The 23,860-nt window shown below is 46.3% G+C and overlaps 1 protein-coding gene across 1 annotated transcript in view; it reads right to left on the reverse strand.

Moving 5' to 3' along the window:
• The window catches only part of Papss1 (3'-phosphoadenosine 5'-phosphosulfate synthase 1), a 74,355-nt gene that overhangs the window by 7,676 nt on the left and 42,819 nt on the right, over nt 1-23,860 (reverse strand). Inside the window, exons 9-11 of the mRNA XM_032897305.1 lie at nt 23,531-23,666; nt 12,834-13,102; nt 6,118-6,347 (exon numbers count right to left, since the gene is read on the reverse strand). Of these exons, the coding sequence (XP_032753196.1) occupies nt 6,118-6,347; nt 12,834-13,102; nt 23,531-23,666 (635 nt within the window). The remainder of the gene's footprint in view (nt 1-6,117; nt 6,348-12,833; nt 13,103-23,530; nt 23,667-23,860) is intronic.

A 23,860-nucleotide genomic window follows, 5' to 3' on the forward strand; every position in this document is an offset into this window, starting at 1 on the left:
GCCTGGGGTTGTCCTGTGACTTCTCCATGTGCACTCGTCAGTGTGAGCACCTGCAGTCATAGCCACGCTAGTCCCGCGGACACAGATGCACACACGTGGAGTTCTTTTGAGTTTAATTATTTTAAATCTAATCTTTTGGGGAGGAGGGGTTGAGACAAGGTCTCGCAATGTAGCCCTGGCTCTCCTAGAACTATATAGACCAGACTGGTCCCAAACTCAAAGATATCACATGCCTCTGCCTCCTGAGTGCTAGGATCAAAACCCGGCTCCACTAGGCTCCACTTGAATCTAAATTTATCAACATATGTTTTCCACTTAGAGCCTCACTCCTTTTAATTGGCTTTATTCATTTATTTATTTATTTGTTATTTATTTTATAGTGCTGTGGACCGTAGTCAGGGTGCTCATAGTGCCAGCCAAGCGCTGTTACTAAGCTACAGTCCAGCCAGTACCTGATCAATCTTTAACAGAATTCCTCCCGGGCATTCGACCCAAAACTGCTGGGAAGTGCAGGACTTCCCAAGTACTGGGGGCTAACCCCAAGTCTAACCTTGTCTCCACCCCGGGTCCTTAGCTTCCATGAGCTGCTAGGAGGTGGGCCTTGGCTATATTTATAGATTAGGGTTTTTTTTGTTTTTTGGTTTTTTTTCTTTTTAAACTTTTAGTCTGCTCTGTCACACAATTTTTAGTCAATAGAATAGGACCTTAGCTACATCTACCTCTGAGAAGAGACGGAATTTTTTTTTGAACTACTTAGAATTTGGATATGTTATGAGAGTAATGTTTATTCTGAGCATCGTAATTTATGTCAAGAATGGAAGCAGAACTTCGCACTAGAGTGGTAGGCAGAATTCAGAGATGGTCCTGCTGACCTCTGCCCCATGATGGCACTATCACAGTATGCTACAGCACACTAGAAGAATACCACAAAGGTTGGGCTGGAGAGATGGCTCAGCAGTTAAGAGCACCGACTGCTCTTCTAGTGGCCTTGAGTTCAAATCCCAACAACCACATGGTGGCTCACAACCATCGGTAATGAGATCTGATGTCCCCTTCTGGTGTGTCTGAAGACAGTTACAGTGTACTTACATATAATAAATAAATAAATGAATAAATAAATAAATAAAATAAATCTTTAAAAAAAGAATACCACAAAGGGAATGTTGGTAATGCAATACAAATTGCTGATCAGTTGACCATAAAACTACTCAGGTAAATTTAATTATATAAGAGCTTCCTAGCTAGAAGCAAAAGAAGGTGGGGGTGGGGGGTCAGGGAGTGAGAGATCTAAGGCATTAGAGAGATTTGTGTGGAATGGAGAAGGCTATGTGCTGAGATGGAGAAGCTACAGGAAAGTGCTGACAGGAGCTTCTAGGAGCAGGCGCAATCGTCAGCCAATGGCTAGCAGACAGGGATTCCAATCCTACATCTTCAAGGAAATGAGTCACCAGGGAGGGGACTCCAGAGACAGAAGGCACACAAGAGCATGGCCTGGCAGGAGGACAGACAAGCTGGTTTTCTGACCTTACCAGCTACACAGAAATTACTATTTTAGCAATACAAAACTGACAATTAGCAACAGAGCAACACTGACATACAGGTTTAAGAGTCATAGCTCAGAAACCATCAGACTAGGTGGGCTTGCCACTCAAAGTACACAAAGGAAAGAAATCTAAAGACACCTTGAAGGATGGGTACACCCATCATTTCCAAAACCACACTGGTTTTCGTCTAGGTGCTAAGGGGGGGTCTTCTAAATGGTAAGGGGAGCTTCTAGATGGTAGGGGGCGTCTCCTAGATGGTAAGAGAGGCACGTTAGGTGGCCGAGTGCTCTCTCTCTCTCTCTAGCAGGCCGTCAGGTAAAACATACTCTATCATTACAAACAGGAACACAATCTGTTAAGAAACAATGATGCCAGCCTGGGAACACTTGCCCTTCAATCCCTTCAGTTACTTAGCTCCATGGACACCTTTTACTCATGTATGCTCCTTCTACAGAGTGTGCTATTTCTATAATCTAAATAATTTTGCACTTGTCTACCAGAATACAAACACTTACCCTTTAAAAGAGAAAAGAAAAAGAAAATAAGACCAAAAAAACCAATACCCTAACAGTTGATGGTATCTATAGTAGGACTGAAATCCTGTTACTTGAAGTCCCCGAGTCATTTCTAAAGCTAACACAGTTTTCTTGACTTCCTAAACACAAACAGATGACTTTTATCATAATTCCTATCAGTAATTATCTTGCATGAACTCTTCAGGACACTTCCCTCCCTAAGCTGTGTCTTACACTACTATTCAATCAAACCTAGATCTGCAAAATCATTAATTACATAAAAGCTGGCATTGAATAGCATCCATTAATCAAACACGGACAAGCTCATAATTAATAACTGTTTTCTCGCCACATCAAAGACGACCGCCTTCTCACAAAATTTTAATCACTTTCCAACATATTCCCCTCAGTTTAATTATATTTGAACACAAACAGAGAAAAAAATTAAAACTAAGGCATTTTTCAAGCTTCCCAAGTTAACGTATTAAGATTTGGTAACTAGAAAAAAAAATTCCAAGGAAATGAGCCACTTCTGCAGCTAGCATAGAATTCATCTCTGGAAAATCTTATGAGAACTGATGTAATTATTTAGCTTTTAAATGATTAAACGAGAAACTTAAAGCGGTACTACCCAGATTCAGTCAAACATCAAAGTTATCAGGGGCCTTAGCAGCACATTAATCAACTGCACACAGATGGGACGGAGGGTCCTGTGCGTGATTAAAGCGGTGGCCACGCAGAGGGACCACAGGGGCCAAACACGTCAGCCCTTGAGCTGGAAAAAGAACTGATGTGTTTTGATTACCCTTGGTTTTCATCATGGAGGGGGAGGGGGGAGACAGACAGACAGACATGTGTGGCTGCAGAGGCCATAGGTCAAGTTCAGACCTCGTTCCTCAGGAACCATCTTGCTTACAGAGATGAGGCCTCCTGCTGGCCTGGGATGACTGATTAGAAAAGGTATGCACATGCCACTGTGCCAGGGTTTTTTTATTATGATTTTTTTCATTGTGTGTGTGTGTGTGTGTGTGTGTGTGTGTGTGTGTGTGCACAGATCTCCCCTGAAGGTGGAGTTACAGGTGGTTACAAAGCCACCTGCGTGGGTGCTAAGAACCGAAGTTGAGGCCCCTGCAAGAGCAGTGCCTGCTGCTAAAATCCATGCAGCCCCACCCCACCGGCTTTCCACCTGGGTGCCGGGATGGAACTCCACTCTTCGTGTTTGCACGGCAAGCGCCTCTACCCATGAACTACCTCCCCAGGCCCTTGCTCAGTTTTCTTAATGCCACGCATGGAAACTATCCTAAGCTAAACCACTGGCAGAATGGCTCTGCTTCTCTCTCCTTGCTTGCCCTTGTCACTACATAACTCACCAAGCGAAGCTCACCAGGGTTCTCAGAAAATGAAGTTCTGGAATACTGTACAAACTAGACAAACTGCACAGGAGGAAAAAGCAAAAAGCACTTGCCTCTGGCACCATGTGGCTTACAGGTCTGCAGGAAGGCCTTGCTCCTTCAGGAGCTTGAGGGGGGCTTCAAAAAGGCTGCTGAGTCGGGTCTCCCACAGACAAGCAAGGCTCTCTGATGGTGCTTTACATAAACTGAACCACAAAAGGGCAGGGCTGTGCCCAAACTGCTTTCACTTTCCTCTGTCATTTCTACTTAAATTTCCATCGCCTTTTGAGATTATATAATTTACCGTTATTGATAATATCCTCTTTAATAGTCTTCTTTTAAAAGACCCGATGCTGTCTCCTTGGAACTGCACTTTTGCAATGGTACAGTTCTGCATACATACATATATGTCCATGTATCACCATGTATGTACATACGCAGACACACATACATCTTTAAGGTTAAAAATTAAGACCACGTGGTTAAGAATACAATCTTGTGCCAAGAATAATACCACGCTGTCAACCGCAAATTCTTCTGAGGTCTCAGAGTATGGCAGACTCTGCATCACATTTGAGGTCTTCAGCAAACACAGGCAAGCACTGACCCTGTGCTTACTTCTGCAATGCAGGCCACTGGTAGCCATTACAAGTCTGTCTATCCTTCCTTGTGTCTCTAGTGAAAACCTTTAGCCCACACGCTCCCGGGCGTCCTTGAATTTCAGCGACAGCTCATCCCTCAAGGAAGGGGCACTGTCTCTAGAACCGCTGTGTCAGCACACACGATCTTCCCATCCCCAGTGGCCATGACAGCGTTAACCCAAGTCATCGATGAACCCAAAGAAAATAGTGTGTCATCCCTTTAACCTGTTTTGTAATTACACTCATTTCTGTGTGTGTCTGTGTGTGGGTGCACACATGCCATGGCACGCATGTGGAGGTCACAGAACAACTTACTCTCTTTCCATTCTCTCTTTCCATTACGTGGGTCCCAGGGATTGAACTCAGATCTGCAGACTTGGCAGCAAGCACCTTTACCTGTTGAGCCACTTCGCCAGCCCACTTTCTAATTATTTTTAATGCTAATTCTTTTACTTTATTTACTACTTACTTATGTTTAATTTTTGAGGCAGGGTTTCATGTAGCCCAGGCTGGTCTCCAATTCTCTATTTAGTAAGGATGACCCTGAACCACTGAGCCTCCTGACTCTACTTTCCAAGCGCTGGGATTAGAAGTGTGTGCTTATCTGCCTTTTAGAAACGAGAATGTTGTTCTATTTTTCACAAGATCTCTTTTCCCTTCCTCTGGGGCAAAATGGCTCCCAGTAAATGAGGATATTGGGTCGGAGTCCACACTATTCCTGAACATGAAGCTATGTAAAGATCCATGGAAGGGCTGCTAATGCTCAGAATAGATGTGACTCAGCCACTGTCAATCTTCAGACCGTGCTGTCAGTGCAGCCAAAACTGATAGACATAATGAAAACTGATTAATTCTACGAGAATTATTGGCTTTACTTATTGGCTATGCATTGTAATTTATACTAAACAGGTAAACTAAGAGTCAACAGACAAAACTCACATGTGTACATTACATACAAACATCAGCGGATGTGTGTGCCTTTAATCCCAGCACTTGGGAGGTAGAGGCAGACGGATCCTGAGTTCAGGCCTGCCTGATCTACACAGCGAGTACCTGGCCAGTGGGGCTATGTAGTGGGCCCCTGTCTTGAGTAAGTATCTTGATGTTGAGATCATGTAGTAGAGCAATAGAAAGATGTAGGAAGAAGCACCTTGTCCCCTGCCCCCATTCTACCTGACCAAGTAACCCAGGAACTACAGGGAAATAGACGTAGAATTCAGGTCATGTGGCTAAGACAGGACCAGACCCTGTAACTTAGCTTTACACTTTAAGCTTACATAGACACCATCCATGGACAGGAATGATTACAGTTCTACCCATCCAAAAGAAATAGATACATACTTAATATTAACATGTATGTATGTATGTACATACATATGTATGAATGTACATATTAGCCAAACTCAAAACTGAACCAAGGCCCTATGTGTGCTAAGGAACTATCACTGAACTATAGCCCAGCCCTTCTACTTTTTATTCTAAGACAGGATCCCCCTGCCTTTCCTAGGCTATTCTTAAACTTGTGATCCTACTGCCTCACCTTCTGATAAGCTGGGACTGCCAGCCTCTGCGACAAGGCCTGGCACTCCGATCATGTAATCTAAAAGTTGCTAGCAATCACACAAGCATATAAATAGGAACATACCCCTAAGGACCACACAACAAAATCCCCAGAGCACCAACTCTGAAGTTAGATTTACTGAAACTAGATCCAGTGTGCAGGTCAGTATGTATGTGGGGGCTGGTGAGGGGCTGCTTGCTTGACCTGGACCTCGCTATGTATAACAGGCTGGCCTCAAATTTCGTGTACCTGCCTCTGCCTCCCAAATGCTTAGAACCACATCCACCTCAGCGTTTACTCCCACTTCTAACTCTAGCCAATGAGAGTGAGCTTCTCTGATTTCACGTTTCCTGAGATGGCTCTAACAAAGCCCCCCTCAGAAGTTATAAAGACCAGACAATGTGCTGAACCCTAGAAACAGCTTGGGCAGCACAGCTTCTGTGGTGAGGGAAGGGTCAGACTTACTGATCGGAGTCATAGTAATCCATCCGCTTCTTTTTGTTGTTGTAAGCTGCAACTCGGAAGGGAACGATTTCCAAGGTGATCAGGCCGGGGGCCATCGTCAGCACTTTGGCACCGTGGGTTGGCTCATAGAGGTCCTTCCCTGTCTCCGGATGAGGCATGCCGGCAGGGTCTCGTCCAACAATGTAAAAATTGGCCCCCGCCACCATCCGCGCCCTGCAGTGCCACTGGACCTGGAATGGATGTCCGCATATTAGATGACTATGCTTTGATGACCGTGCTGAGAAACCACAGATGATACGGCATGTGTGTCTTTGTCAGCTGTCCCACTGAGCGGCACATATGTCTCATGCCACAGTAGGAAGTCCCAATGTACTTACTGCACCTTCTTCAGGAGCCAGAATTAAAATCAGGCCCCCAAGCCAAAACCATAACTGGGCATGAATATGAAGCTATCACAGAGCTCAAACTCCAATCTGCAAGGCTACAAACCAGGATGGAGGTTGAGCCCTGGACAGACATAAGGACGTAGGGGCCATTTGAAGGAGTCAGAGGGCAGGTTCAGGTCCCAGTGGGTACTGTACTGGCTGCCGGATACTGGTGTGAAATATGACCTAATTAGGGAAACAGGCAGGAATCCACACAGCAGTGTGTTCCAACGGTCCCTGTTTACACGTTCCTGCACACTTACATAGAATTTGTTTCTAACACAGAGTCATTTAACAAGTGGAGAATAACTTTCCTGACAGACAGACGTCCCACCTACGACAATGCATTACACTCCCCTCCCCAAGGAGAAAACCTACATGTGGGTCCTCATTACAGCTTCATCTGCTCAGAATACATATCCTCAAATCCATCTTTTTATTTTTTTTGACACTTTCATGTAACAGATCTTAGAAAGCAAAACTATTCTTCAGGAGAGAAATGTCGTATTTAATGACAAGAGAAAAACTGACTTTCAATTTGCCAACTACTTACTCATATAGATAAAATTATGTATTCACACCATTTTAAGCCTTAGAAAGTAAACTCTCCCCGTCACGGCTCCCACTCCATTCCTAGGATGGAATTTCAGAACCAAGCCATTAACTTTTTATAGACTGGAAAACGAGGAACATCCTGTTGATAACCGCGCAGCCTCAGCAGCTGTTCATTGTTCTGAAGCGCATCTGTGCTAAGGAAACAAATCTGGTACCAATGCCTTCCAAACAACCCAGGCAGCGATTAAAGGAGAATCGCTGTTTGTATTTTATTATGACAATTTGGCAAATATGTGTTGTTGGCAGCCTTGTTCCTGATGTCACTGGAAAAACTAGAAAAATGAAGGTTTTTTAAAATTATTATTATTATTAAAGAAAAGTCTTCATTGAGGGCTGGAATAAGCAGCACATGAGTGAGGCGCTACAGGGAAAGGCGTGACAGAGCCAGGCATGGCCGCACTCTTCTAATCCTAGCACTTGGGAGGCTGGGGAAAGTACAGCCTGGGCTACACAGTGAGTTACAGAGTAGCCTGGGCTACATAGCAAGACCCTACCTCAAAAAAAGGGGGGAGAGAGAAGACAGCAAGAATGGGTAGTTCATAAGCCACTTAAATCGTGCCAGGCCATAAACACTGAAACACTTAGCTACTTAAAATATTAAAACAGCTGCTGTGACTTCTAGTTTATTGATCAAAGGCTGAGAAGTTCATACAAGTGCTGACTATGCACCTTAGAACCAAACTTCTTTACACCCCCTCCCCCACCGTCAGGGGGAGGGCTGCTTTGAGACCTTTGGCAGTAGTGTGCTCTTGTACAAAGAGCATGAAGCCCAAGGGGCAGGGCAGTAGTCATGAAGGCCATGGAGTCAGGTGGGCATCAGCTCTGTGTCTTGCTGGACTTAAAGCTGGCCTAACCCTGGCTGGCTGCCCTTGAGCTGCTGGCCTTGGTCTTCTTCAGTGTCCAGATGTATAGGAAAAAAATCTGCCTACTGCACACTCCAAGCAACTTCTATCCATGCAAGGAGGCATCTGTGTATCCTTGCCCGCAGTAGGTCTGCTAACCCCACTTTCTCCTCATTCCCACAATTCTCAGTAATCTGTCCACTGACCTGCACTGTGCTCCCCATCCACAAATCCGAGAGTTACACAATGCACGCAGAGTGTCAGTTCAGCATGCGATTCATACGCAGACACTCACAGATGTTATTTCCACTTTCTTTATATTATTAGCATTCTACAGTTAGATGCCAAGGACAGTCCATGTCAGGCCAAGGACTGTGTTCTGACATGAAGCCTATGAATGGCAAATCATCTGGGCTCTCTGCCATATTTACACAAATTTATGAAGCACCCTTAAGAGATACAAACAGCGCTTTTAAGTGAGTCAGGATAGAGATGGTGAGAGCCTACAGCAAAGTAATTATTCTCTTCCAGCCAGCCAAGAATACATACTTTTTCATACTGGTATCAAATATGGTAGTGATACATGACACTGAGACATCTGCGACAGTGATTTACAGTCACCCTATTTACCCCTTATAAAACCAGTAACACAAACACAGAAGGGCCAGGCGGGGGGGCACACACCTTTGATCCCAGCACTGTGGAGGCAAAGATAGGCAGATCTCTGGGTTCAAGACCAGCCTGGATGCCATAGCAACATAGGGAGTCCCAAGCTAAACCAAAGCTGCGTAGTGAGATGCTGTCTAAAAACAAAACAAAACCCACAGGCCGATAACAAAACCCATCTATCATTAACAACATGAGGGTGATATCCAAACAACAGAAATCGGAAGAATACAGATTACACAGAGAAAGCACACACAACCACTCTGGACGACAACGGGCAGATATGTAAGCTCCACCTCTAAGAAAAGTCTGCCAGAGCCATGTCAACTCATGATTTTAGAACTTCTAGGAGCGTACTTCCAGTCTGCATTCAAAACACACCCAGTTGCGGTTTTCCACTACTGTAAAGTTGAACAACACCAGAGAGTGGAACCGCAGTGCATGGCTTTGGGACCAGATTGCGAGGGTGCAAATTCCACCTCCATCACTTACTACCTGACTTAGAGCAGCTGTTTAACCTCTACCAAGGGCCTCCTCTGTAAATAGTACCTGCTCTCTTACTGTTACAAGGACTAAGGTAACGTATGCAAATCGTCTGGCAAATACAGTGAGAGCTCAATAAAAACGAGCTACTAGGGGCTGGGGAGACGGCTCCATGTTTAAGATCATGGCTGCTCTTCCATAGGACCCAGGTTAAGTCACAATCACTGGTCACTCCAGTTCCAGAGGCTCTGACACCCTCTTCTGGTCTCCATGGACTCAAGCACACATGTGATACACATACACACACGCAGGCAAAACACCCGCACACATAACAAAAACTTCAGTGGGCTAGGACATTTTATTTCTTATTCACTACCTAGAACTACGGCCGCTTATAATCAATCTCCATTCCTTCTTTAGTGAAACTGATCCAACGTGAAGATCCCTGAGCTGGGTTAAGAAACATCAATGCTACAGTGACTACGGCTAACGGTCAGGATCAGAGGGCCACCGTGGTTAACGGGTAGGACCATCCCCAGCTGGGGAGGATCCCCAGCGCTGTGTGCACTGAGAACTGACGCATCTGCAGTAGAAAGGACTGGAGACCTCTCCTGAGACCAACCAAGCAAGACACATTCCTATCCAGCCATCCGCTCCACAGTAACCAAGAGCTTCACGTAAGGCAGGCACTGAAGTCCACACCAGTGTGCTGTTCACAGCAAAAAATCAAATGGAACACAGCCATGACGCTCAACAGCGTTAGGGGAAGTCACACATTATATCCTGAGAGTGAGCAGTCTACCACTGACTGCACTGAGCCAGGGTCAATAAAGTGAGGAAAGCACACGTAAGAGGCCATGGTTCTAACTAGACAGGTGTAACAACCAGGCTAGCCCGACTGCTGTGGCAGCCCAGGTCACTTCGGGAAGAGGAGGTAAGTATTTGGTCAACTCAGGGCATCTCTGAAGAATGTTCCAGAAGCCTCACGGTAGGGACATTCAGACTCCATCACTCACCACTGTGTGATTCTGAGCAAGCTGTGTAAACTATCTCCATGGGTTACCCTACCTGGAGTGGTGGCTCAAGAGTCTACTTAGTTAATGTACCTCACACCAGAGACTGAATTAACTACAAGGCAACTTCTCCCAGTGCCCTGCCTGGCTCCTTCCTCCTGGACTCTTCCTGCTCAACACTTGGTATCCCGTGTGCACAGCCTTCGACACGAGGGACCAGGACCCTCACTGGAAGGGGTGCAGTGACTGCTGTGGGAAGGACAGGTGCAGCCCAGCAGGAAGAGGAACCAGAGCTTCTGGATGCTGGGTGTACAGCTATGTTTATTCTAGAAAATTTAGCTTAAATGAACGCCTACAAAATATGTCCTTCTTTCCTATGTAAGTTCAATGTGAAGTTAAAATAAGACGGATTAGGAAATGTCCAGAACAGAATACAGAATACTTAACTCTACATCCTTCAAATGAGCACGCTTGTGCACATACATTAGACGTCTAACAGGTTACAAAGGACGCTGGTGTCAAACTGGCTGGGACTCAGGCCGCAGCCCTCAGTACACCTCTGCATCACCATTCTGTTCACCAGACTCGTTCTTGCAGGTAGTGACCAGAGCCAGTAAGAGGCCAGGGCAGGTCCTGCCAGAGCCGGTTCAGGAAAGGCCATTGCAAACCCTGAGCACCCGAGAGCACCAGAAGCAAGAAGACTGTACTTCTCTCCTTCCTTCTCCCTCGAAGAAGGCAGTAAGTCCAGCTGACCTGCCCTAAAGTTGGCCATAAGGCCCTCGGGACATGGAGGAAAAAATGCTTCTTTCTCTAAAGAGAGGGGGACAGACAGGAGCATAAACAGCAGGCCATCCTAAGTCCCCAGGCCTAGCAGTAGCCAATCACATTCCCTTCCTTCCATTCCACCTGCAGAGCTGCCCGTCCTTCATCAGATTCAGGCAGACAGTCCAGCCTTCCTTGGATCTTTATGTATAAAGGAGGCTCTTGTGTCACGGAAGACTTGAACTCAGTAAGAATGCGTGCTCTCCTTATGCTGATCTCTTTGTAAGGGATGCCTCGGCCACGAACTCAGGATGGGTGAAGGAATGAGTTCACCATCAACATCACTGCCTTGCAAAGAGGACGGCCTTAGGTAACTTCTTCTTCTTCTTCTGTTTCTTCTTCTTCTTCTTCTTCTTCTCCTCCTTCCTTCCCTCCTTCCTCCCTCCCTCCTCCTCCCTCCCTCCCTCCCTCTCTCTCTCTCTCTGTGTGTATGTGTGTGTGTGTGTAGTAGGAATTTACCATCCTAGCGAGCCCATATAAAAGACACACAATCCAGGTATTCTGTTTAAAGCCTAGACCTAGGCTGTACCAACTCAGTCCCCAGCTAGAGGACCGTTGTTACCTGCCATGCGGTTCTGCCCCATAGCAGCTTCTTCCTCCTTCCCCTCTTCTCCCCCTCTCTCTACCTGCAACCCTCTTACTTGAACCTCCAGTCCCACCTTCCTCCCTCCCCAGCCCATTCTAGCCTTTTACTGACCAGCTAAACTGGGGAGAGGGTTCACATGGCATCAGTTTGAGTACATGAAGATCTGCTCATTGGGGTCACCCACATCTTGAGGAACCAGTATTTTATATTAGAATGCAAGCAGCATCCCTCCCAGTACACCTCTGTGACTGTGTGTCTGGATCTTGTATCCGTGTGCCTGTGTGAGTGGCTGTGTGTGTGTGTCTGTTTATGTGCATATGATGGGGAAGCGTGAAGCCCATGGGCACACGGAAGGCAGAGAAAGGTGTTGAATGGCCTGCTCTGTCATTCTCTACTCTATTCCTTATGACAACATCTCACACTGAGTCTAGAGCTCGGCTGGCGTCTAGCAAGCCACAGCACTTCTGTCTCCACCCTCCATGGTGCCAAGGTTATTAGCACACGTGCAGCCATCCCATTCCCATTCTTGTACGTAGGTGCTGGGATCCAAACACATCTTCAGGATCTCTCTCCAGCCCCTACTCTCACTTCTGAATCTTCCTGCAGAAGCACAGAACTGACAGAACTTAAGGCGTAAGAATCTTTCCAGTCGAAAGCTGGGCATAGTGTAGCAGGCTTGCAATCCCAGTACCCTGAAGTTACTGGCAGGAAACCAGGAAGTCATAAGGGTCCTGTCCTTGAGGGAAATACTGGGACCCTGGTCCCTGCCTCTTCCTTTGTCAAGCCACAATGCAAACGCTCTTCTGATTCAACCCCACCACGGTATGCCATTTTACCACAGGCCCAGAAGCCACAAGACCCAATAAACCTCTTCTGTCTGAGTTAATTAGTCCAGGTAGAAAACAGCTGGCTGTACCCACAGTCCCTTAGCTCTTGAAAAACTTAGTAAAAGCAGAAGTCACACTGCTCTGTCCTGTGCTCTGGACCTCTGTTAAAACAACAATATCAATGTTGTTATAACTGGATCTGGACCTGGGCTGGCGGACACAAAACACCTTACTCTGCTGCTACACTGTGTTAGCTTGTGTCTTCCTCACAGCCACGGCCAGAGGACATTCCCGACAGCAGGAGAATGGGTACTCAGCAATGTGGAATGTTTGGAACACCTCTAGGCAGCAGGGAACGGTCAGTAGGTCAGTCGGTGATAACACTGTATTCACAAGAATGGCTTTACTACTACCCTGGTATCTTAAAAGCAGCCTACCTCGGTCGGCCCAGCATACATCATAGGAGACGGGAAAATGGCCACCACAGTTGTTTCAGGGTTCAGGATGCCCTCCTCCAGCACTGCAGCATGCTGCTTCATTCGCCACATCAGAGGGACATCATCATCCTTCGTCCAGCCACCAAGCGGATGGAGGAGGAGGACGGGGCGCCGGTAGCCCCTCTCTAGAAGCTGCCTGTGGGTGTCCTGCATTAGCAGAGCGTGTCCGTTGTGCACTGGGTTGCGCAACTGAAACGCAAAGACAGCATCTGAAAGGAGAATTCCCAGAGTTAGGACCTTCCAGCAGCGCCCTGCGTGGGACAAGCCAGTCTTTCCTAGTCGATGCTCACAAGGGACGAACGCACAAGCTCGGAATCACAGATGGGTAAAGCATGGACTGCTGACTGCTCACCCCAGACAGAGCTCGGAATCACAGATGGGTAAAGCATGGACTGCTGACTGCTCACCCCAGACAGCTGACATACACTGCTACTACTCAGGACCAACAGCCCTTGCTCACGGAGGACGTGTGATATGGGAGCCCCAGACTGAGGGCAGCTCCTCCTGCGTTCAGGGGCAATGACAACAACCGTCAGGTTTTCTTCCGGTCCTAATGTCCGACTGCTTACAGCAAGTGTAAAGTCAAAGTCAGTGTGTCGGTGACCCGTCAAATCCTCCACAGGCCCTAAAGCCCTGAGTTGGACGCCTCATCTTCAAGGGTTTATAAACAGAAGTGGAATATGGAGAGAGCTATGGCGTCACTTTTTACTTGCTACCCAGATGTGTGCGGATTACTCTGTGAACAGAGCCACTCTGCTGTCATCTGACTCTGGACTCTGGATTGCAATGGAGCAGCAACGCTATCTCTTATGAGGGCCACTGCTGTTATCCAAATGGTGAAAGCTACAAGGTGAGCTGGATTGATCAGCCGCTGTCTGCTCCCAGTCCTGGTTTCACTCCTCCGTGCCTGGCTACCCGGGTACCTCTTGTCAGCAGCCAGGCTTCTTTGGGACATAGAGTAATTTCACACAACAAGAACAATCCTGGCATAGAGCTCTGATTTCTGTTCTCCAAACACCTGTGGCATCGCCCCACCATGATGACTTGATTCAGACACTCAGTGTTTTTTTTAACTGTTTTTTACTTTGCTTTTATTAAAAATAATAAAAGATTTACCTTTATTATTTTTAGCTATGTGCAGCCACGTATGTCTGTGTAGGGTATATGCACATGTGTTGGTTTTTTTTTTTTTCTCTAAACTTGGAGACCAGAGGTGTAGGATCCTCCTGGAGCTAGAGTTACAGGCAGTTGTAAGCTACCTACATGGGTGCTAGGAACCAAATGCAGGTCATTTTCAAGAGTAGTTTAACTGCTAATTGACCTCTCCAATCCCACCTCTCACAGTGGATACCATCTTCAATCTACTTCCAATTCTGGTCCCTCTATCGCCATGGCAGAAGCACAGAAAACTGTCACAAATGACTAGGATTTGGGAGGGAGGGTTCCTCTTGACATATCTTTTAATATTTAATGTTTGGGATATTCTCATCATCCTTAGGCAATCTCAAATTACCTTTCAAACATCAGCAGACTTTTTCGTTCTAACCCAAAAAGGATTGATGTGTCACTGGATACAAGGTAAGAGAAGCAATAAAATTAATGTTATGGTCCCAGCTCACCACAGCAACTGTAGTAAATGTTCCCAAGTTTACCAAGTTGGGAGCTGCCGCTCTATGACAAGGGACAGTTAACTGTGGCTGCAGTCAGACAACAACCCAGTTACATTTGACAACAGCACCTGAGAACAAGACTCTGGAAGGGCGATCATCTATCCAACTCCCACTTTTGCCTACTTAAATAGAGAGAAACTTAGAGCAATCCCTCCAAATCAGGGCTGTCCGCTCTCTTCGTATCTCTTCAATACAGTAACCACACTCCCCGCTAGAGCAGTAAGACAATCAGAAGTCTTGATAGGACCATGTGAGCGTTTAACATCGTTCCGCTTCCACATGGAGGAGGGTCCGAACTGATCACTGCTGTCATCCTTTAGAGTTTATTTGGAATCCTATTTTTACACAGGGACATGCAAGATCCTAAACATCTCGGAACCTCAGAAGTCACCTTAGATCAAGAAGCATATATACTTCCTAACTTAGTTATACTCGCACCTTTAGAGTACCGAAGGCGCCTAACGCAGGAGCACAAGCATCCCCTCTGACTGGGGGGATTTACTGCTTGAAAATGGCTCTAGCCTGATTCTCACCGTCGAGTGCTCTTTTCTGGCTGCTCTTCCTTGGCCTTCCTCTGCTCCATTTGCATAACCAACTCTGAAGCATGAGTGACCTGGACTCTTGGACTGGTCTGAGTTACTACACTGGGGGCCTGCCTGAGCTCTTCAACATTCAGGGTAACGCAGACTAGATGACGCTTGGAGGCAACATGGCCATGGCTGAGAAGGCAGCCTGTTTGCCTGGACCATTCAACACACAAGGAAGCAGTGCAGATAAGCCACTCAACAGTGGGGAACTGACAAGTGTTCTCCACGGAAGGAAGACCCAAATGTAGAATAGAAAAAGACTGAATAGATTACATAATGTGGACTAGAATGAAAAGTGTCACTGTATCTTTATGGTTTCTAGCTAAAGCAACACAGATACAGAGATACATACATACATGCAATGCATACATACTTATATACATACATACATAAGAGTGTATGACTGAGAGAGAGAGAGAGAGTGAGAGAGTGAGAGAGCAAGAGAGAGACAGAAAGACAGAGAGAATGTCGCAGTGTGCCATATGGTTTAGGGAATAGTGGTAAGAGAGTCAGCGTGTTCTCACACAGTATTACTCCTGAGTATTCTTTATCCGGGGTGAGCTGGATCTACAGAGGCAGGACCAGAGGATCAAGAAGCAGAGTTCCACCGTTTGGCAGTATTTGCGGCTAAAACTAGCGGGTAGCTCTGGGGGTGGGTGTTGCTCAGTGCTACAGTGCTTGCCTAGCATGGTAAGGCCCTGTTCTCAATTGCCAACACATAAGGAATTTTAAAAGGCAGGCAAAAGTATGGTAACGACAAAGAAGTTAAGATCCTGATATGCGTAAGGACCCCACTAGGAAGAAAAACTGCCTGTTTTGGGTGGAGCTCAGAACCAGGAGTACTGCGTCAATGGTACTCTTCCGTGTTGATGAGCCCAGCGCAGGTACGATAAAAGCTGCCCTTACTTGTGGGACAATGAAGGTTTTGTGTCTGAAAGCCACTCTCAAAGACAAAGCAGTAAAAACAATAGGAGGAGAATGTTAATAATATGAAATCCAAGTTAAAATGTATGGGACTTTTAAATTATTTTAAAATTAAAAAGTTCAAAATACCCATGATATAACTCACAGACCATAGGAAGCTTAACAAGAAGGCCGGCCCAAGTGTGGTTGCTTCGATACCACTTAGAAGGGGGAACAAAATAATCATGGGAGGCGGAGGGAAGGGGGGACCTGTGTGGGAGAGGGGAGGGGGAGGGAAAGGGGAGTAGGATCAGGTATGGGGAAGATAGGAGAGAAGCCCAGAGAGCCAGGAGAGTGAATAGAAATACAACAGTGAGGGGTTGGGGAAGGGAGAACCTCTAGAAAGTCCCAGACCAGGGATGTGAGAGGCTCCCAGGACCCAGTGGGGATGACCTTACCAGAAATGTCCAACAGTGGGAGATAAACCTGAAGAGAGCACCTCCAGTAGACAGACGTGGCCCCAGTTGAGGGATGGGGCCTCCCACCCATCTCAAATTCTTTGACCCAGAATTGTTCCTGTCTAAGTGAAATGTGGGGACAAAAATGAAGCAGAGACTGAAGGAAAGGCCGTCCAGAGACTGCCCCACCTTGGGATCTATCCCATGGGCAGGCACCAATCCCTGACACTATTGCTGATGCCATGTTGTACTTGCAGACAGGAGGCTGGCATGGCTGTCCTCTGAGAGGCTCTGCCAGCACCTGACTGGGACAGATGCAGATACTCACAGCCAACCACTGGACTGAAAGAGTCACTTGTCTTAAAGGAAATACGAGGATTTGAACACTAAACATCTGACAGTTTTAAAGCGAGCTTATTTCGTGGGGTGGAGCAGAAGTGCCGAGGCTATGCTTTGGAAGCCTTTATTGTTAAGGGGATACACACTGGGCTGTTTAGATGAGATGACGTGAGAACCAAGATCTGACTCAGAAAACGGCAGAGCTTTCAGAGAGGACAAGTGGGGGCACAGAGAGAAGGACAGCAAGCCCACTCGGTGGTGCTGAAGCTGGGTCAGGAGCACGAGGACTCGTTATGCTGTTATCGCCGCATGTGTTTTAAATCCCCTGCAACAATGTTTTAATAGGGAAGGCGCATGTGGGGGATCCGAAGCAGAACTGCTTTTAAATTCGGTTATGTGACCCTCACTTATGTGGTTTGAGGAGCCTGCTGCCCACACGTGAAAGTGAACCTGGCCCCTACAAAGCCTTGAAGGCGTCTGGGGCTTTGAAAGCACGGGCTCTGCTGCAACCACTCAGCCTAACACTAACTACAGAGCAAAACTGCCCAGGGACGGCACCTGAACCAGTAAGCCTGGCTATGAACTGGCACTGTGACTGCCAGACTTCGCTACAGTTTGTGGGATAAGGTAGGGCAGGAAGAAATAAGTACAATTCCTGCCAAGATGAAAAGTGTAGCAGCTTCCTGGCTTTCCAGAGGGGCTGAGTTGTCCCAGGAACATAAGCCATCCCTTTTGTCAAAGATGGAGGGCACAGGGCACATGACAATCACAAAATACTCTGAATGCCCCTTAGAAAGGATGTTTGTACAAATAAGGGCTGCGAGTACACCGTGAAACGACCTATGACATTTTATAGACCCACACTATACCAACCACACTATTCCGGGTTGACACAGGAGAATACAGAGAGTAGGGAACCTAGACACCAGAGATAAAAGCGCCACACACATTTCCATGGAAGACAAAACTCTGCCAACTCTTCCGTTCTCCCTACTTCCTTAACTGAGTTGTCCCCCAGGGCCAATTCACTTGGCACACTGTGATGAGGCCGGAAGTGCCAATGGGACAGGGCAGGGCTCTGTATCAGTCACTTGCAAACTTCTGTCAACTGAGCAGAACTCGGCCCTAAGCTCGGATCGCCTCTCCACCTGCCTATTGGTGTCCCAGTATCATCCGAGATTCAATTCCTGCTTCCTTGTCCCTGTGTCCAGTCCTTTTCTGTAGCCCTGGCACATAACCCCTAATCCCTCATCCAGAACAGTCCAGCCTTCTGTCTGCCCCTTAAATGCGCTCAGACCTCCATCATCTCACCGCCACAGTCTGACAGAGGAGTGGACAGGCACAGGGAAGTTACGAACAGAGGAAAACTCAAGTTTCAGACAAGCTCTCCCCAAGGTAGCAGTGGGGTGTCTGTGTCCTCGGGGGTCTGCAGTCCAGTCAGAGAAGGAAAGAGCAAGCTCTTGGGAAAGGAATCCAGTTCTTTCAACCCCAGCAGCTCCGTTAGCAGAGCAGGGTGCTGACAGTGTGGGCAGTCCATGATGGCTCCCTTTCTTCACCTCCACAGAGCTGTTAGACCACACTCACGCAGCCAGCCCGTTGCTTCCTGCTCTGCCACACCACAAGCATGAACTTCCTGCCAAATCCCGAAGGCACCCATGCTTTCTGTCCGTATGCAAGCATCCGCCATCTTCCCAGCCTTACTGTCTGCTGAACAGGGCACTGACCTAACCTCGGCCCCCTCTTTACCTAGCCCCTCTTTAAAATAGAAAGCATGAACTCAGAGGAAATTGTAAAGGGACTATTTCAGCATCCCTGCACTTGGCTTGGATGCTTGGTTTGCCCAGTCTCCTGGTTATTCTTTGTACATGTATTTTACATCATCAAGTATCTGTGAAATCTCAGCCTCTAAGGGGCCATGAGGGTCTAACCACCTGTTTCTTACTTTATACCTGGAGCACCGGGGTCCACTGCTGGGCTTTGCGAAGCTCTACTGACATAACCATTCAGGAACTGCACAACGCCCACCATCAGCTGTACTCAATCACTGTGGGGTACCTCGGCCATATCTCTGAGGCCTGACTTCCCAACTCATCAGGTACAGACTGTGAGATCACCTCAATAGTCACTGCATTCCGTCTTCCCACTTTAGAATCACTGTCTCACCACAAACCCCATTCAGCCTATTCCTCAGCACTTCCCCAACCCCCTCTACCACGTCTACGTAAAGGGACTGTTCTTCATGGCCAAGTTCTCCCTCCCTGCACTCTGGACTCTTCTCCACCAGGCCAGTAGGCAACATGGTGGAACCCTCTCCTTCCAGAAAGCATGAGGGGAAGAAGAAAGTGGGGAAAGTCCTTCACTCCTTAGAAAGTAAGGGACAAATGTCAGCATTTCCTGATGGTGGAAAACAAGTCGAGCGCCAACTCCCTGGATGTGTGTAGCACAGGTCATGTGATAACCCGTCCAATGGCATGCCAGGATCTAGTACAAAGAACTAGATGAACCGGGCTCTGCACAAGCTGAGTGACCAAAGACGACGGCAGTAAGCCAGTGGCGAGGGAGTGACTGACTGACAGGATGGATGGATGGATGGATGGATGGATGGATGGATGGATGGATGGATGAGGAAATAAGCAGCCAAGTGTTCCCAAATGTCAGCCAGTCTTCCTCAGATTTCTCAGGACCCATGCTTCACTCCCAGCCTCAGCAGGAGCCTTAGGGGGACCCCAACCACTAAACTCACAAGTACAACTGTTTAACCTTCTCTTCTCTTCACAGTAAAAGTGTCCTGCACACAACAGTAACTAGTTGTATCCTCTCCCTGTCCTACCCAAAGCATCCCTAAACTCAAAGAACAGGTGTTGCCTGTTTTCTTGCCCTAAGCCAGCCCAGCAGCCCAGCAGTAAAGTATGGACAAGAATTCCACAGCTGCTAGACATGAGGCCAGGAGTGTCTTTTTGAAGGAACTAGAAGAATCTTCCCTCTGCCATAAATTACTGATAAATTAATTAATCAATGATTTCTGACAATGAATTTATCAATAATGATTGTTCTTTTGGCTTATACTAAGTAATTGGAAAACTAAGGAGGAATCAATAAAACAGTAACAGGGCACCAAGGTAAATGCAAGCATATTAATTAGCATTTTCACAAGCTGGTAGTTTAATATCCCAAAGCATAACAAGTTGTTATTCTCAAGATGTGAGCTAGGAGTGCCCCCTCCCCACTTTCCCTCTCCCTTTCCCTCTCTCTGCCTACCTGCCTGCCTATTGCTCCTGGCTTCTATACTTACTTCCTCTCTCTCCCTCCCCCTCCCCCTCTTCACATGACTCAGCATCAGGACCACTCTGGACCGCTCTCCCAGATGTGTCTGCCTCTGGCTGTCTGCTCTATAATAAACTGTCCCCTCAAAAAAAAAAAAAGAAGAAAAAAAAAAAGAAGAAGAAGAAGAAAGAAAGAAAGAGAAGAAAAGAAAAAAAAGAAAGAAAGAGAGAGAGAAAGGAAGATAGATAGATAGATAGATAGATAGATAGATAGATAGATAGATAGATAGATAGATAGATGTGAGCTAGGGAACTTTCACTGTCTCTGTGTGGTTCACTCTCCACACACAATCTCTGTCTCTGGTGTCCCTAGATAGGGTCCCTCCAGGCTTACTGAGGAAAGGTACTGAGCTCCTGGGTCAAGGTTGGAGAACTCCAGCAGGCAACCAGAGGACATAGGAAGAAACAGCTGCAGGAGACTTGCCAACCTGGAATGCCTCCACACCAAGCCCACAGCACCCCTCACTGGGCTTCCGCACAGAGCCGTCTCATAGTCAAGCCCGTAGGACCACACCCATAGTTCCTCACAGAACCATGATCTATACACCTCTTTACAGAGCACCCCGCACACTCAGCCGCATCTCACAGTGTCTCCCTACAGCACTGTCTTAGCAACTCCCATCAGAACACAAATCCTGCTGAGCAGAGGGCGCATACCTAGAATCACAGTACCCAAGAGACTAAGGCAGGAGAATACCAAGAGTTCGAAGCCAACCTAGCTATAGAGTGAGACCATCTTAAAAAATAAGGAAGGAAGGGAGAGACGGAAAAGGACAGACAGATGGACAGACAAGGTTCGTATTACCAGCCCAGTTCCCATAACCACACCCATTTCTTCTTGCATGCTCACTTAAATGTAGACCCTATCCAAGTCTACCTTGCGGCTAGCACCTACCAGACAGAGTCTTCTTATCTGATTGAAACACCTCTAGCCAAGGCTTTGCTGTAAGAAAGCACAGAGACTTCACAGACACTCTGCTCCTGCCTCACCGACCTCCTACATTGCCCCTGACTTTGTCAAAAATCTCCTCCTGGCATTTCTACTCATCCTTTTAAAACAGTGTGCAATTCAACAGTTCAACAAAGCTCTCACAGACTGACTCAGGCCTGTGCAACACCATGCCAGCCTGAGAGCAAGGCGGGTGCTGTTTTCACTCTGTAGCCAGCAGAACACAGCACTCTGCAGAGTGAGTACTAGCAGGCTCTTGGTTGGGCCGTTGGAATCTTCCTTTCTCTAGGCTGTCAGTCAAGCATCTCGGCTCCAAGAACCTGCCGTGAGGAAACGGCTCACCTTCCAATTATCAATGCAAGCAACAGAGAAATCTCAATTCATTCAGCTACACAGGGCCTCCAACTGCCAAACTCCTACTGCTAGGTACACAGGACCACAATCAATAGGGAACGGAAATACTTAAGATGAGGGAGGAGGAGAAAAAAAACAGGTGTGCGAGACACTAGTGACAAAAGAGCGACTGTTTCTCCTTTCTCTCTCTTGAACACATCAGTAGGCAGACTGGTTGTTACTGGCTTCCTAAGGAGTAAACAAGAACTACAAAGAACACTCCCTTAGTCTGTTGCTTATTTGCCTCAGTCTAAAATGAAAAAGTAAACAAAATAACACCACAAATCTTTGTTGTTTGAAGTAAGGCTAATAACTGGCTCTCACTACTTTAAACGAACTTGCAATCACTCGTTATGCAACAAGTTCCCTAAATGACTTAAAATGTTTGGCTCACAGAGAGCACAAAGCAGATGGAACAGTAAAGTCTCTAATTACGAACAATAATTCCACGATAAGACGTCTCAACAGTGCCAATAATTTACTAATATTCATTCAAGAATTCAGATTTCAGCAAAATCAAACAAACAAACAAAGAAGGAGGTCTCAACGGGTCCTGAATATGTCTCTGTTCACCACCAGAAAAACTGAAGGAGCGGGAGGAGAGAGGACAGGAGGGGAGAGAAGGAGAGGGGAGGAGAGGCAATTCATGAAATGAGCTATATTACTCATTGATTACAAATAAGAAACCTGACTAGGAGTGTCTTAAATAATTTAAACATGTCCTATCTCTTTAAGCATGAAGTCTGGAGACAGATGACAGAAACTCAACACTGAACGCATGTTTGGGCTTCTTATGAACACAGAATGGATGCAAGAACTCCAAATACTCTATCCTCACTGACATCACCCAGATGGGGGAAACGGACAAGCAGAACTGCTTGCTTGCTTATTTGTTTGTTTGTTTGTTTGTTGGTTGGTTGGTTTGTTTATTGATCACAACCCGGTTTCCTGTCAGGAAGGACTTTTATTTTTTTCTAGAAGCTGTCTCTGCTCTTTATAGTTCAGTGGCCAGAAGCAACCCTCATGGGGTCCCTAAATCTCATAGGGATATAAGGTATTGTGTGTCATTACTGCCTGACACCAGTCATTACTGCCTGACACCGGTCATTACTTACCTGTCAAGTGGGCCACAGTGTGTTTCAAAGCCAGAGACGAAGCTATACTTAGCCATTATATAGCACTCAGAAATCACTGGATGCTAAACTATGTGTGATGGGTATTCTTGTGTGTCAACTTGCCTGGATCAAGAATTAACTAAAGCCCTTGTGGATCTTGGACCTTCCAATGGCAGACTGGGTTCTTGGACCTTCCAATGGCAGACAGCCATTGTTGGACTACCTGGACCATAGCCCATATGCCAATAAATTCCCTTTTAACAGATAGATAGATGATAGATACATAGATGATAGATAGATACATAGATGATAGATACATAGATGATAGATACACAGATGATAGATAGATACATAGATGATAGATAGATACATAGATGATAGATAGATACATAGATGATAGATACATAGATGATAGATAGATACATAGATGATAGATAGATAGATACATAGATGATAGATACATAGATGATAGATAGATACATAGATAGATAGATAGATAGATAGATAGAGATCCTGACTGATTCATTCAATGAGTGTTATTCTCTAGAGAACTCTAACTAACACACTGAGTACATGTTGTACGGGGATCAGCTCTAATAAAGCCTCTTCTACAGTTCTACTTAGCTCTAACGTGTGAGTTTTATAATACACATCCAATTCACTGTTAACATCCACCTTCCACATCATATGCAAAATGTCATATCAAGTTCTAAGAACGTAGGAAAGGAAAGCAAACTACAGAGGCAGGCTTGACTGTGCTTTTCTTTACATACTGCATTGCCTTATATTCCTGTGGCCACCATCCTGTTATATACATTCAGGATAGTGTTAGGAAAAAACTTCTGGCATTTTCTCTCCAAATAATCTCTCTCATACTAGATGAGCAGGTCCACATCTTACCAGCATTCATATCTTTAAACTTCTGCTTGAGCTCCGCAGGGGTAAGACGGTACTGATCAAGGCCATCGTTCCAGTAAATCCGGTCCAGGACTTGAAGATCTCCTCCAATCAGCCAATCCCCTTGTTCCAGAACCATCTAACAGGAAGCAATAGGAAATGTTTTGCTACAGAAGAAAGAAGAACATTGCTCTCATGCAAGCTAAGCATAGCTTCTGAAAGCTGGTCTCCATCTTAAAGGCTAAGCTAGGCTTATGAACACCACACCATGGGAATTAAAGATGGACGCTGAAGAAATAGAATGTTGTCATTTCTTAAAATACTTGTGAAATA

This window comes from Rattus rattus, chromosome 3, assembly GCF_011064425.1.
Source record: "Rattus rattus isolate New Zealand chromosome 3, Rrattus_CSIRO_v1, whole genome shotgun sequence".
NCBI lineage: Eukaryota > Metazoa > Chordata > Mammalia > Rodentia > Muridae > Rattus > Rattus rattus.